The 16,946-nt window shown below is 34.1% G+C and overlaps 1 protein-coding gene across 1 annotated transcript; it reads left to right on the forward strand.

Annotated features, from left to right (window-relative positions):
- Positions 1-7,954: 7,954 nt before the first annotated feature.
- On the forward strand, positions 7,955-16,278 carry LOC135140264 (leukocyte surface antigen CD53-like). The gene is made up of 5 exons (XM_064070761.1): positions 7,955-8,592; positions 14,280-14,474; positions 14,523-14,702; positions 15,362-15,568; positions 15,797-16,278. The coding sequence occupies exons 1-5, from the start codon at positions 8,533-8,535 to the stop codon at positions 15,869-15,871; spliced, it is 717 nt and encodes a 238-aa protein (XP_063926831.1). The 5' UTR covers positions 7,955-8,532; the 3' UTR covers positions 15,872-16,278.
- Positions 16,279-16,946: the final 668 nt, after the last annotated feature.

A 16,946-nucleotide genomic window follows, 5' to 3' on the forward strand; every position in this document is an offset into this window, starting at 1 on the left:
AAGATTCTTTCAATTTACTTCAAAAACAAAACATCTAAGGCCCTCAAGCTTCTTATAATCTCTTGCAAAAACAAGACATTAAAGGCTCAAACATTAAAAAAAAAGAGACAAGAGACACCAAGATTCTTTCGGATTTTTCAAATTTCAAAGACCGTCAATATTTTTCAAATTTTTTTCAAGAATATTGCTAGGAGTTTCCAAGGTTCTTTAAAATTATTTCAGAAACAAAACACCAAGGCTCCTCAAGAATTTTTCAAATTCGTTACTGAGCAAGGCACGAGAGATACTCAAGATTCTTTCAATTTACTTCAACAACAAGATATTAAAGGCTTAAACATTTTTTCGAAAAAAGAGACAAGAGACCAAAATTCTTTCAAATTTTTTCAAAATGAAAACAGCAAAGATCATCAATATTTTCCAAAATTTTTTCAAAAACAATGCAACGTGAACACGTCCTTTTTCGTCCTTATTCCTCATTTTCGTCCTTTTCGTTCTTTTCGTCATTTTCGTCCTTTTCGTTCTTTTCGTCCTTTGCGTCCTTTTTCGTCCTTTTCGTCCTGTTTGGTCCTTTTTCGTCCTTTTCGTCCTTTTCGTCCTTTTTCGTCCTTTTTTGTCCTTTTTCGTTCTTATTCCTCATTTTCGTCCTTTTTCGTCCTTCTCGTCCTTTTTCGTCCTTGTTCGTCATTTTTTTGTCCTTATTCCTCATTTTCGTCCTTTTCCTCCTTTTTCGTCCTTTTCGAAAAAGGGCCCAAGGTTCTTTAAAATTATTTCAAAAGCAAAAGACTAAGGCCCCTCAAGATTTTTTCAGTTTACTCCAAAAACAAAATACCCAAGGTTCTCAAGCTTCTTATAATCTCTTGCAAAGACGAAACACCAAAGGCTCAAACATTGTTTCAAAAAAAAGACTAGGGATCTCAAGATGCTGTCAGATTTTTGTTTCAAATGTCAACAGCAAGAACCGTAAATAAAAAATTTTTAAAAACAATTCCAAGAGCACTCAAAGTTCTTTAAAATTATTTCAAAAACAAAGCACCAAGGCTCCTCAACATTTTTTCAAATTCTTTTTAAAACAAAACACGGGAGGCTGTCAAGATTATTTCAATATTTATTTCAAAAACAAAACACCCAAGGCCGTCAAGCTCGAAAACAGGAAAGGTCGTCAATATTTTCCAAAATTTTTTCAAAAACAATGCAACGTGAACACGTCCTTTTTCGTCCTTATTCCTCATTTTCGTCCTTTTCGTTCTTTTCGTCCTTTGCGTCCTTTTTCGTCCTTTTCGTCCTTTTTGGTCCTTTTTTATCGTTTTTCGTACTTATTCCTCATTGTTGTCCTCATTTTCGTCTTTTTCGTCCTTTTCGTTCTTTTTCGTCCTTTTCATCCTTTTTCGTTCTTATTCCTTATTTCGTCCTTTTCGTCCTTTTTCGTCCTTCTTTGTCCTTTTTCGTCCTTTTCGTCCTGTTTCGTCCTGTTTCATCCTGTTCGTCCTTTTTCGTCCTTTTCGTCCTTTTCGGTCCTTTTCGTCCTTTTCGTCCTTTTTCGCCCTTTTTTGTCCTTTTTCGTCCTTATTCCTCATTTTCGTCCTTTTTGTCCTTTTTCGTCCTATTCGTCCTTTTTCGTCCTTGTTCATCCTTTTTCGGCCTTTTTCGTCCTTTTTCGTGCTCATTCCTCATTTTCGTCCTTTTCGTCCTTTTCGTCCTTTTCGTCCTTTTCCGTCCTTTTCGTCCTTTTCCGTCCTTTTCGTCCTTTCTCGTCCTTGTTCGTTCTTTTTCGTCCTTATTTCCCATTTTCGTCCTTTTCGTCCTTTTTCATCCTTATTCCTCATTTTCGTCCTTCTCGTCCTTTTTCGTCCTTGTTCGTCATTTTTTTGTCCTTATCCCTCATTTTCGTCCTTTTCGTCCTTTTTCGTCCTTTTCGAAAAAGGGCCCAAGGTTCTTTAAAATTATTTCAAAAGCAAAAGACTAAGACCCCTCAAGATTTTTTCAGTTTACTCCAAAAACAAAATACCCAAGGTTCTCAAACTTCTTATAATCTCTTGCAAAGACGAAACACCAAAGGCTCAAACATTGTTTCAAAAAAAAGACTAGGGATCTCAAGATGCTGTCAGATTTTTTTTTTCAAATGTCAACAACCGTCAATATTTGTTTAAAAAATGTTTAAAAAAAAATTCCTAGAGCACTCAAAGTTCTTTAAAATTATTTCAAAAACAAAGCACTAAAGCTCCTCAACATTTTTTCAAATTCGTTTTAAAACAAAACACGGTAGGCTGTCAAGATTATTTCAATATTTATTTCAAAAACAAAACGTCCGTTAAGCTCACTTTTGCAAAACCAAAGCACTAAAACGGTTCAAACAGTTTTTATTTTTTAAGACAAGATTCTTTCAGATATTTTCAAAATGAAAACAGCAAAGATCGTCAATATTTCTCAAAATTTTTTCAACAACTATGCTAAGAGTTCCCAAGGTTCTTTAATTTTTTTTCAAAAACAAAACACCCAAAGCCTCAAGCTTCTTATAATCTTTGCAAAAACAAAATACTAAAGGTTTATAAATTTTTTCAATAAAAAAAAGACGAGAGAAAGATTCTTCCACATTTTTTTTATGAAAACCGCAAGGACCGTCAATGTTTTTTTAATTTTTTCAAAAACAGTATTAGGACCCTTCAAGATTTATTGAACTTCTTTTCAAAAAAAAGGGACCAGGGAACTCAAGAGTCTTTCAGATTTTTTCAAAATGAAAACAGCGGGGACTGTCAATATTCTTTTAAATTTTTTCAAAAACAATACTCGGAGCCCGCAAGTTTCTTTCAAATTATTGCAAAAACAAAACACCAAGACCGCTCAAAATTGTTTCAATTTCGTTCTAAAATAAAGCATGAGAAGCTCTCAAGATTCTTTCACTTCATTTCAAAAACAATACTAAGATCCCCCAAGATTTTTTGAAATTATTTTTTCGGTTTACTCCAAAAACAAAACACTCAAGCCCCTCTTATAATCTCTTTGCATAAACAGAAGACTAAAAAGGTTCAAACGGTTTAAAATAAAAAGACAAGAGACACCAAGATTCTTTCAGATATTTTCAAAATGAAAACAGGAAAGAGCATGATACAAGTAAATATGGTATGGACATACGCAGGTTTGCTGACGTCACTTGGCTGTATTCAGGCGGGAAATTGAAATATTTACCGAGCCCAACTAAAGTCACTAGATCTACTGTTACTTTTAGAAAGTACGGCAAACTGCCTGTGGTCGGAATTCGACAGAGAGGAACCTAACCTATGTGTTAAACAAAGATAGCGCGAGGCTAGTAATTTTCGCTATCTGTCAACGAAAGGTTGATGTGTTTACGATTTGAGGTTACGACAGACTGTACTAGAATTATTGAGTTAACGGACCGGAAAGAACACTATTCCAGTCCCAAAGTAACTCCAGCCCTATTCAACGAGAAAGTGTCACCGGTAACCAGCAAACAGTCGTGGAAGACGTGTTACCACCAAGGCAATTGACGGCCAAATGACAGTAACAGGATCGCCATACTGGAAGCAAAAAATACCTGCTGTCGAAAAGACGGAGCATAACAAGGACACAGATATTTTCTTATTATTTGCTATCATCCCCGCTATTTTTTTAACAACGCTAGGTCGCTAGCAAACCACCAATTTGTTTTTACGCATCAGTTTGGTAACAATAAACAATAACCCTCAGAACCACAAAAACTCATAACTGCCTCATAACCCTTAAAATTGATATTTGACATCAGATGTCAACACAGAAGTGGAAGGTCATTCATTCCACATGACGTCAGATAACGTTGCGCAGAAGAAGACGAGTTTTGGTTCATGGGATGTCCATACCATATTTACTTGTATCATGGGAAAGAGCGTCAATATTTTTCAAAATTTTTACAAAAACAATGCTAGAAGTCCCCAAGTTTCTTTAAAATTATGTCAAAAACAAAACACCAAGGCCCCTCAAAGACAAAACACTGGGGCCTCTCAAGATTTTTTTCAATATATGTACCTCAAAAACAAAATAATCCAAAGCTCTTAAACTTCTTCCAGAAACAAAACACTGAAAATCCAAACATTTTTTCAAAAAAAAGGTACAAGAGAGATCAAGATTCTTTTAGATTCTTGTAAGTTCTTTCAATACCAAGAATGCCAGGGGCTTCTAAGGTTATGTCAAATTATTTCATAACAAAACACGAAGGCCCTTGAAGATTTTTTCAAATTCGCTCTAACCAAAAACCAAAGGCTAAAACATTCTTTCAAAAAAAAGGGGGACAAGCAACTTCAAAATTGTTTCGATTCTTTTAAATTCTTTCAAAAAAATAATACTAAATGTTCCCAAGACTTTTTTAATCTCTTTAAAATACTAAAGATCCTCAATTCAAATTCGTTGTAAAACAAAACACCTGCAGATTTCAAATTTTTTTCAATTTTTTTCAAAAATAGAGTCTCAGGGTTTTCCAAAATTCTTTCGAAAACAGAAGATTAAGATTTATTGACAGAGATCCCAAAATTTTCTTCAAATTCTCTCAAAAACAAAATACCAGGGAGCTTCAAAGAATAATGCCCCTATATTGGTTAACATTCAGCTTTATCTATACTTATATAATAAAGCTGAAACTTTTGTTTATTTGAACACGCATATCTCAGAAACTACTGCTTCAAATTCAAAAAATCTTTTTGTGTTGGATAGTCCATGTATCATATCTACATATAGGCTAGATAACATCACGCTATGATCATTAGGAGCGAAGTAGCAATGAAAAATTCGGAAAAACGGGAAAATTATTCCTCCTTTGACAGCTTCCGTTGCTTACGCTGCTTAAACGGTTAAAGTTACGTAAAAATCATGTATAACGAAATTGTTCCCCTCTAAAAGTTCTAAAGAAAAGTCCGCGACAGCATATGTCTATCTTTTAAGGTCGAGTCAGTATAACCTTTTTTATGGTAATGAAATTTGTTCTAAAATAATAATGCATTATGTATAAAATTCTCGCGTCACAGTGTTTGTAACCGAACTTCTCCGAAATGGGTTGACCGATTTGTATGAAATTTTTTATGTATATTCGGTAGGTCTGACAATAAGTTGTAAACTATTTTTTAAACCCCTAAATGATAAGGGTGGCCCACCCTAAAAAATGTTTGTCTATTTTTTGGACAAAATTTTTTATTTTTATTTTTTTAAGATTTAGCATAAAAAAATACACATAACCCTAAATTTTTACCTTTCTACCACCAACCCCCATTTTTTAATCGTCTATAAAATAAAAATCAATTGCTGTTCCTGTTAGTCTCGCTAAGACTCAAAAACGGCTTGACCGATTTGAAATTTTTTTTATATTACGGGGATGGTTTATAAATAAAAAAAATAAGGATAACTTAAAAGAACAGTTAAAAAATAAAAAAATTCTAAAAATTTTGTATGGGAATCGCCACTTCGAATTAATTTCAATAGTTGGCGTTTCTGACGGACCTGTCGTCTAACTCATGTGTCATACAAAACTAATTCTTCCGTGCGATTGTGAAAAGTATATTGCATTTGAAATCGTTCTTTGTTTTTTCGTAAAAAAAAACGTCATTTATTTTAAGAAAAGTCTTGGTTAAAGTGAATTTAATTACACATTGCGAAAGTTTTCTTATTCATTTTGATCTGCCATTCTTTTTACCTATATTCACTTTGTTGGTTTAGACAAAACCTCAAACTTTACCGTTATTCGAGGATTAAATTTGAAGTTTTCAATATTTTAAAATTCTCAAGACAGAATTTACAGATGTGATTGACTGTGAAAATAATTCTGTGTCGTTTTATGAAGTTCATTAAAATGCCGAGAAGACAAGCTCACATAGGTCCACGAAGTCAATCAAATGTGCGACGAACTACCTCAGGTGCAAACCGCAATGATTTATTTCATGGGTAATTCGGATATGGAAGTTGATCAGCGTTGTGCTCATAATCAACATAATCAAACATTGAAGCGAGACATTGGCTGGTATGAATAAAACTGAGTAGATACTCATATTCAAAGTACGAAGTACCTACTTCATTATTACTCTTACATACCTGAGCATCTACTCTATGTACTGAGTACCTACTTGGGAACATTGTATCTCCCCGGACACAAACTGAACATCTACGCGTTTTGTGAGCATTTAATCTAGAAATGAGCATCGGCGTGGCAAATAACTGAGCTGTCTGTAAAGCGGCTTAGAAAACCAGTAGGATCGTTGTAAGAGTGAATTTTAACTAAACATGGTGACTTTCATGAACGTGGAACGTCGTCAAAATGTGCATTCAGTTTGAAAAACACATTAGGAGCAGGAATATCGAAAACTTTTCATGTAATTAATTTTTATTTATGCATAGATTGTGCAGTGCGTTTTTTCTAACACTGGCCATAGAGATTCCCATCTCAAGGTGTCTACCCCATGTTAACTTATATTTTGGTGACCCGATTTTTGCCTTGATGGTTGAACACTGTCACTGTTGTCCTTTTTTGTTGTATCGAGATGCTACTTGAGCATCAACTGTTACCTACTGAAGTATTAGTATCATCTAGAAAAACTAGAAATATTTTGATTTGATATTCGAGTAGATACTTCGTATTTCGAGTATGAGCATCTACTGAGTTTTATTTATATCAACCATTGTCAAAAAATTGATCGAACGTTGTTTCGACAGAACTTCCTTCGCACCAAAAGTATAATGAAACCTATTCAGCATTTTCGAGTTGAGTCTGTTCTTCACACAATTTTGTGATGACCTAATCAACATTTACTATCAACACGTATACCACCTTGGATTGGTGCAGTGTAATACTAAAAATAACTGTATTGTATTCTCAAAATTATCTGCGAAAATCGAGTGAGCCATTCCATCAATTTTTTGGGGGGAATAAATAAATATTCTTAACAATTTACCATGCTTACAATAACTTTAAAACGTCTGCAAGATCTCAAAGTATTCATTTTTGCAACTCTTGAGTTATTCACGAAAATAAATTGACTGATCCATATATTTTTTTGAGTCACTGTAAAAGCAAATCTAAAAGATATGAATGCAATGATAAATTACGAAAATATACTGATGATGTTTTCCACATTTTAGATAGGATTTATTCGGCAAAATCTTGAGATGACGTCTTCAAGTTTTTGGGCTTGATAAACAGATATATTTTGATTGAAAACCTACCATGTCAAACAGTAACTTCAAAACCTCTGCAATATTTCAAAATTCAGTTTTGCAATTCTTGACTCAATCAATAAAATAAATTGACTCATTGATTTTTTTGAGACACCCCCTATAAGCAAAACTAAAAAATATGAATGGAATGATAAATCACAAGTATAGTCTCATCCTATTTTGGACATTTTAGATAGGATTCATTTGGCGAAATTTTGAGCTGACGTCATCAGTTTTTTGGAGGGGATAAGTAAATATATTTTGAATAAAAATTTATTATGCTTATCATATGTTTAAAACATCTGCAAGATTTCAAAGCATTCGATTTTGCAGATTCAAAATTAAATTGTAGGTGAAACGAAGTTCACGGGGTCAGCTAGTGTTTCTAATAAAATCGACAGACAGACTACACACAGACAAGCTAAACCGTGGAGAACATACACTTCGCCATTCATATTTTTTGATAACTCCTATATATCAATAGATTCTAGGATTAATTGAAAACATTTATTCAGTTTTACATATATGATATTTCTTATAAAGTAAATTATAAATTACTATAAATCTCAAAACTCGACCAAAATAGGAAAAAAAAAGAAGCAATTTGTCTATTTTCTTCAAAAAGTGTGTAAGTCCTTAGTTAAAGTAAGCAGTTATGTAGCAGGGGTTCTGGCTCATTCTTAAGAGAAGTTTATATGGAAAAACGTAAAATTTCAGAGGTGAGTTTTCTTGCTTTCTTTTGCTATTTATTAACTGTAAATTTCTAGACAATTTTGAGAATTTTGGAGTGTTTCAGATCAAAGTTTTTTGATCACGCATGGAGATTTAGAAAACTAATTTCTCGACGGGTTCATTGCCTTCAAAATCGCCAACAGACACACACAGACATCTGTAAACCGGAAACCTGTAGTTTCGTGTTCTACCGCCTCCACGACATTAAAAACCCAGAAATAAATCACACCAAAATGGTCTACCACTCAGGAACTGAAAATAACACCACCACCATCAAACCCATTCCTTGTTAAAAAAGTCAGTTATCCCTCATTAATTCTCACAAAGAAGACCCCGAACCCACCTCTTCCTCAGCCACGCACCTGCTTCCATAAAAACCGCACCATCTTCCGGTGACGCAACGCCCATCCACATTCTCCTCACATCGCCAGCCCGAACCTTTTACGCGAAGACTCCTCAAGCATTTCCTTCGCTTCCTCTCCGAGGAAGCCAAACACGACTGCGTTTCCTAGCAACTCGCACGGCATACACAAAACCGTCGTCCGACTTCATTCGCCCGTGGATGTTGCCAGCGACCAGAAGGCGGAATCGTGCGAGTGTTTTAATTTCGGCGAAATGGGCTGTTCCACCACGGTCGTCAAATACCTCGTGTTCTTCTTCAATCTAGTGTTCGCCGTAAGTAGCTTTTTGTTTCTTGCACTTAACCCGAGCCGACTCGATCCGGTGCGTAATTGTGTAAAAGCGTCGTGTAAATATTGACGGATGTGCCAACTTCGTGTTATTTCTGTCAAGATGATGAAATGGGTTTGTGTAATGGGAAGATTGGAGCGATTGTAGGTGGGCGACGGGTTGGTGGTCTGATGGTGGAGGATGGAGTGACGAAACGAGGGTGTGCGTGTGGGGATGGGGCGAGGGGTGGTGGGAGATAAGGTTTTATTATCTGTGGGGATACATGGAATTTTAATTAGCGTAATTGGGGAGGGCTTGTTTTAGTGGTGTTAAACAGAGTGGAGCAATTGGTGGTAATTATTTTGTTTGGGGGTTTTATCTGATTTCAAAATTGTACAGATTTCAGCAAAAAGGGAAAGTTGATAACTTTTGTCTTTACAGATGACTAGCAATTCCTGGATTCAGACAAGATTTAGGGAATTACGATCAGTAAAAGCTCATTGTTTCTAATATTCTAGTTCCAGATTTCGTTATGTGGTCAGTTTACATAATAAGGCAGTGATTCACTAAGTTCGATTAGGTTTGATAGCTATATATTTGCATACTCGGTTCAATTTGCCTTGACACTGTAACTAATAAAAGTTTGTCATGCTTGGTGAATCATACCTATTTGTTACAAACTTAAAAAATGTTTTTGACGAAATTTCTGCATCTCTATAACACAACCGATACCGATGCAAATTATAAGTTTTATGAATTCAAAACATGTACAGAAATTTTACAAATGAACTACCTTCAACATTCCTAATAAGGTACATAGGCCTAAGAACATCATGTTCAGCATCTATAAACGGTAGATCATTAATAAATATTAAGAATATCAACAATCTCGGAATTTGCCTGATCCAGTGATATTGTTTCTATAAACAAATAAAATCTAAACAATATCTCATTGTTAAATATATGTACTAAAAGTCACACATCTCAAAGCAAAAATATTCTTTTGTCAAAGTTGTCATCTTGTTTCTACTTGTCAATACATTTTTTCCACCTAAAACATTATTTATTGGAACATAATTAGCTCCCTATTTTTAATTATGCTTCCGCTTTATAAAAAATTCATTGTTGCATAATTAATATGAAATTAAAGTGTATTCAAGAGTCACAGATCTCCACAAACTGGAAACGAAAACTCCACTTTACCCATAATTACATGCTAAACTCAGGACCGAACTATCATTTTTTCGCCCCACAGTAAGGTTTATCACTCGTAATACAGACGTGGACAGGTATTGTCTTGGAAGTGTAAAGAAATGGTTTAACTTGAAACAATTAATTGATTGACGTTCTGTCATCTAAGAACTTCCTAGATAGTTTGTGAAATGAGTTCTACACACGGAGGTAGAAGAGACCGGAGGGAGCGTACCGTATGCTAGCAATGTAACGATTCTGGCATCGTTCAAGACCCGGTCAGACACCGGTTATGATCTTATTTGAACAAGGCGCCAATATTTGCCAGCCCGACGCAAACGCGCCCCTACACTCAACAGCTGACAGGGTTTGGATTTCCAGTGGCGTACTATCACGTAACACGTGCTGTTTATATGCAATTGTTCGTTCTTGAGTTTGAGTTTAGTTGTGCTGTTTTAGTTTTGGATGTGTTGTTGGTGTTTTTAATTTGAATAGACTTTGATTATAACTAAAGATCATAATAACATTTAGAGACTTATATATAAAGTAGTCAACATAAAATATGTTGCCCCGCCACTGGTTACGACTGCTAAACATTTAGAGGGTGGAGCTTAACACAGCGCGCATTTCAAGTAGGGTCATAAACGGTGCCTGAGTCTGTGTCACAAAATTCACGACACCTTCCCTCCGGTCTTTTCTACCTCCGTGGTTCTACACAATGCTTATTGTGTAAAGTGTAGTGAGATGTAAATATTTTCCAATGTACAAAATAATGCTTGAAATTATTTATATATATAAATTTCCTCAAAGTTTTTTGGTCCCTAGAGTACGAAAAAGTTGGTTTCCTGCTTCCGTCCGTCTGTCGTCTGTTTGTCTGTCTGTCTGTCTGTCGGCTGTCGTTTGTCGTCTGTGTTAATTTTTATTAGACAGTTGTCAAATTTTATATGTATGTTAGGAATATCGTGTAGATGGTAACACCCTAACCAAAAATTGTCTAACCACCCCCACTAACAATGCGATGACGTCATTTCCAAAATTTACAATAGTAGTTGTAGTTGTAGATTATGAATCCGTATTAATTTTTCACCCTAGACGTCCAGATTAAAATAAATAAATAAATAAATAAATAAATAAATAAATAAATAAATAAATAAATAAATAAATAAATAAATAAATAAATAAATAAATAAATAAATAAATAAATAAATAAATAAATAAATAAATAAATAAATAAATAAATAAATAAATAAATAAATAAATAAATAAATAAATAAATAAATAAATAAATAAATAAATAAATAAATAAATAAATAAATAAATAAATAAATAAATAAATAAATAAATAAATAAATAAATAAATAAATAAATAAATAAATAAATAAATAAATAAATAAATAAATAAATAAATAAATAAATAAATAAATAAATAAATAAATAAAATTGTATAACAACATGATTTGTCTTTGAACCTGGAAAACCAATTGGTCTGAAATCTTGTAAGCGTTTAAAGTCATCGTAAGCATTGTAAATCGTACACTAGTAGTTGTAGTTGTAAATTATTAATCCGTGTTAAGTTTTTATCCTAAATGTGCAGATTTCTAAAAAAAAAAATATAATTGTATAACAACATCATTTATCTTTAAAACTGAAAAACCAAATGGGCTGAAATCTTGCAAGTGTTTTAAGGTCATCGTAAGCTTAGTAAATCGTACAATAGTAGTTGTATATTATGAATCCGTGTTAAGTTTTTGTCCTAGACATCTAGATTTTGGAAAAAAAAATGTATAACATCATTTACCTTTAAATCTGGAAAACTAAATAGTTTGAAATCTTGCAAGCGTTTTAGGGTGATCGTAAGCGTACTATAGTAGTTGTAGTTGTAGATTATGAATCCGTGTTAAGTTTTTACCTTAGATGTCCAGATTTTTGAAAAAAAAAATGTATAACAACATCATTTATCTTTGAACCTGGAAAACCGAATGGACTGAAATCTTGCAAGCGTTTTAAGGTGATAGTAAGCATTGTAAATCGTGCAACAGTAGTCATAGTTGTACATTATGAATCCGTGTTAAGTTTTTACCTTGATTTCCAGATTTTTGAAAAAAAACTTAAAATTGTATAACATCATTTATCTTTGAAACTGAAAAACCAAATGGGCTGAAATCTTGCAAGTGTTTTAAGGTCATCGTAAGCATAGTAAATCGTACAATAGTAGTTGTAGATTATGAATCCGTGTTAACTTTTTGTCCTAGACGTCTAGATTTTGGAAAAAAAAGTATAACAACATCATTTACCTTTAAATCTGGAAAACCAAATAGGTTGAAATCTTGCAAGCGTTTTAAGGTTTTGAAAAAAAAAATGTGTATCATTTATTTTTGAACTTAGAAAACCGAATGCGCTGAAATAACGCAAGCGTTTTAAGGTGATCGTAAGCATTGTAAATCGTACAATAATAGTTGTAGTTGTAGATAATGAATCCGAGTTAAGTTTTATCGTAGACGTCTATATTTTGAAAAAAAAATATATATAACAACATCTTTGAACCTGGAAAACCGATTGGTCTGAAATCTTGCAAGCGTATTAAGGTCGTCTTAAGCATTGTAAATAGTCAATCAAAATTTATCCGTTTACCCCCGCCTAAAAAATCGATGACATATGCATAACATAGTTTTTTACCTATACTTTACCAGTCCATACATATCTTTTTTTAACTTACAGGGATTCTCAAAAAACAATAAATTGCAAAATTTAATTTTATAATTTTTCGAATAATCTGCGTTTGTTCGTCTGTATTTCAGGGTCTAAATAACCTTTAACAATTTTTTTGTTAGGTTTTCTATTCTTTTTACTTCCCGAGGGTAAGCCAAGGAAGTATAGTAATTGAGTACGAAAAAAGTCTTTTCCCATTTCCGTCCATCTGTCTGTCTGTCTGTCTGTTTGTCTCTGGCGATTTTTATTAGACAGATAATCTCCAAACTACTGGACCGATTGTTGTCAAATTTTGTATGGATAAAAGGATATCATGTAGATGGTAATCCGCTAGCCGAAATTTGGATAACCATCCCCACCAACAATTTAATGACGTGATCTTAAAATTGTATAAAATATCAGAGTTCTACACGTGTAGTTTATAAATCTGTGTCGAGTTTTTACCTGAGATATCCAGATTTTTAGAAAAAAAAAAATCAAAATTGTTAACAATATTTTGCATTGTTTTATAATACTTCAGGGGTGAGGGAAGGTTTGATTTTTTCGCATGTCTGCTTTTTATTTTCTCTTCGTCTGTTTATAAAAAAAGAAAAAGTGACTTACCTTTGACTGTTTCTAACTCTGTTTTTCAAAGTTTATTTTTATTATTTGATAATAATGTAAATCCACACAATTTGAAAAACTGGAACAAAGCACACTTAATTTCTGTTTGCACGGTGTTTATTTAGTATATAACATAAAAATTCTACAACCAACTTTTCAACAAGTAAAGTCAATAAAAACATTTGCGTGCAATAAAATCAATAACATTAAATAACCTTTTTCGTTTTTTTCTTCCTTCTGAGACGGTCGAAATAACCTTTTATAATTCTTTTACGTCAAAACTTTTTTGCTCCCATTTCTAAGTAAAAATATTTGTGTAAACATCTATACACACAAAGAAAAACAAATCATATTTTATGGAAAAAAAGGTAAAAGAACATTTCTATTACAAACACAATCGCCAAAACATTCTTTTTCCACAAACAAAATCGCTATTACAACCTGCTTTAATTCCCCTTTTATCAGATAAAGCTCAACCTTGGCAACTCACAACGAAATTTTAAAATTCTTATCAAAAAGCCATACAATGCGCCACAACACATTATCTACCACGCGCGCCTACATTACCATTAATAACCCCAGAACATTATTATTGAATACGAAACAATAAAAAATTCAACGTTTTAAATACGTCATGCTCCATATTTCCCAGCAAGATTGTTCCCAGCAACGATAAAGATTAGATTCGAGTTGCGTGAAAGCCAACTCGCATGCAACTTTTTTCTTTATTTTGATTACGTACGAAATCGATTAGGAAATTGTCCAGCGTGAAAATCCTCTAGGACACGTGTTTTTTAATAAAAGCGTTACGTGTTGGAAGTAAATAAGAATGAAGTACAATGCCCATGAGGTAAATGATTAATAAGGGTACAAACAAAGAGTGGGAGGGCGGTCGATATTATCATTATCGACCCACGACGGGTGCAATAAAGGATGGAAATAAACCGTTTTATTAATAATTTATTGCACATGTATTGATTCGGGTTTATGGTCATTAAAATCTGACCCAGCGCGCGAAGACGTTTCGAGCAAAAATCGATCATCAACAAGGAACTGCGACGAAAAAACAAAACTTGGAAGCTTAATTTCCTGTCCCGAAACCCCGAACAATATAGCGCCCATTTTTCCCCAATTAGGCCCAAACAACGCCGCAATTACCTCCCGACCCAATTAATCCGCTCGATTTTCAGATCGCTGGCGCCGGACTCTTAGCCTTGGGTATTCTCCTCAAGCTCCGCAACAATGACATCCAGAATTTCATCCCAGACAAGTACCATCTGGGTTTGCCGCCCATCCTGCTCATCATCATCGGCTCCATCATCTTCGTGACGGCTTTCTTCGGCTGCTGCGGGGCCATCAGGGAAAGCACGTGCATGCTGACGACGGTAAAGTGGCGCAGTCGGTTGGATTCACACTCATTGTTTCAATTTTAGTTCGCCATTATTCTTTTGACACTTTTAATAGTGCAAATCGCCATCGGAGCCTACGCTTTCTTGCAAGTCGGGGACACCGCGGATTTGAAGTCGTCGGTGACCCAAGTGGTAGAGAAGTCGTTCAATCAGTACAATAGCTCCAAGAGCATACAAGAGGAGTTCGATTTTCTTCAAACTTTTGTAAGTGGGGCGTTATCGATTAGGGGTGTCTTTGTTGTAATTATTGGAATAGGGGGGTTACTAAGTACAGTTGTGCGTTGATGATGTCGTTTGTTGGATTTCAGAGAAAGTGACACATGATGAAACAAATTCGTGTCTAGATAAGGCCAATTATTGGTTAATTTTGATAGATCGTTATTGAAATTGAAAGAATCGCGTGTTTCAACACGCGATCAACAAAGCATTTATTAGTGGATTGATTTGTGTTAAAAGCTGAGTTTAATGATACGTTGAATGGCATGCAAAGATTGTTACGTCGATAATGCGCAACGTGCCGCCCCTAAGTGTCATTATATAATTTTCTTGCCACGCGTGAAAAAAGTGTTTACGTCTTTTTTAAATTAAATGAATGTGATTAGCTTCTGAAAAATTCAGGAAAAAGTTTTTAATTTGTATCATTATATCGTGTAGATCGATTTCTGAGTTAAATCGGGACATTATTTTAAATTAATAGTTGTCATAAAATAGATCGCCTACAAAAATTGGTTGTTTTAGTTTAATCGAAGAACATTTTTCTCAGAAACAATGAAATAATAAAACAGCAATTAATTTTTCCGTTAAAAATGTCATAAAGCTGAAACGCTATTGTTTGGAGTCGTATATTTTTTAATTTCTTGTAGTTGCACTGCTGCGGGGTGAAGGGCGTGAACGACTGGACCTGGGAGGGTGGAAAATTGCCCGCTTCCTGCTGCGGCAACAACAACAAGAACTGCACGGTGGGTTCCAGCAACGCCTACAAGGAGGGATGCGGAGATAAGACGTACCAATGGTTCAAGAACGGGTTGGACCTGCTGGGTATCCTGGCGGTGGCTATCGCATCCATTGAGGTAATTCCGGGCGGGGCTAAGTCAGTTCAAGGTCAGGCGTGTCGAAAGTGATCGATTACGCTATCGAAGGGTGTAAATATGTGAATTTGTGTGGACTTTGTAATTGGGTGGGTTCTGTAATGAGCAGTTCCAGATTATGGAAAATGGCCTCAAACAGGTGGTTGTTTTGGTCATGCAAACTCGAAGGGAGCAAACTAGGGCAAGGTCTGAGTTTTGTTCTTTTTTTAGATCATCGGTGCGATCTTCGCTCTGTGCCTTTCGAGCTCTATCAAAAATCAGCTACGTCGAGAAGCTTACGCTTAAAGACACTAGTTAAGGATAAATGTTCTTGTTGTTCACAGTTTAGATTTATGCAAGGAGTATTATGTAAATAAGTTATGTATAATACCTCAATGTACAAATTCTCAACACTTTTCTATTCACCACCCGAGGGTGCGGTTTTAATTAATGATAACACGTGCAACATTCACCGTTACTGTGTCAAATTGAATGTGATAATGTTCTTTTGTAATTTTCGTGGTTTACTTTTGTATATTGTTAAGATGATTTTTTACAACTTGACTGAAGAATAGAAAATAGATTTGTTTACCAAAGATTTAAATTAAAAGCGAGATTCTAAAATTGTAAGGTTAACGCTAGACAGATATAACACTACACTATTGTTATTACTTTTTGTATTATTTGTATCTGAATAAATTTCTATATGTGTATTGTGAGAGTTATTTTAGCCCCAGTCCAAGAAAAATTTTCAAAAAATACTTCAAAAATCTTGGTCCGAATTTTTTGATCATCTTCGAAAGTTCCATCAAGAGATTTCCAACTTACCTCATTTCTTTGAAAACTCCTACCTTTTGTCCACAATCCCCAATATGAAATATGACAATTTTTAGAATTTGTAAATAACAGTTTCTCGGGACAGTCTGATCATGTTAACCCTAGACTTGTTAGGTAATGCCTGGATCAGTGGTCACGAGACACTGTTAGAATTGGTACAAGGTTAGAAAATAATAAGCGACCAATTAGCATGTTGTAGTCCTAAAATTGGCAGAAAAATCCAGTTATAAGCAATTCATCAATTGAGATAATAATCAACTTTTGGACCAGATAAATAAATATTAATATTGTGTTAAAATTTCGAGAAATTTGTTACAAAATATACTGCATTCTAAAGAATGTTTGTAAGAGTATTAGTAGTAGCGTGATTTTTCATAGATCATAAGCCCAACAGAATGCTTATTTTTCGCTTATATATATATTTTTTAGCGACGAGTTAAAAATGAGCATGTATTACCACTTATCATAAAACTTAAAGTGAAATTTAAGTAATAAAATTTTGAGATGATGACGTCATCAATTTTTTGAAAAGAACGCAAAACCG

This window comes from Zophobas morio, unplaced genomic scaffold (genome assembly GCF_036711695.1).
Source record: "Zophobas morio isolate AGI-343-1 ecotype UQ-CSIRO unplaced genomic scaffold, CSIRO_AGI_Zmor_V1 ptg000004l, whole genome shotgun sequence".
Classification (NCBI taxonomy): domain Eukaryota; kingdom Metazoa; phylum Arthropoda; class Insecta; order Coleoptera; family Tenebrionidae; genus Zophobas; species Zophobas morio.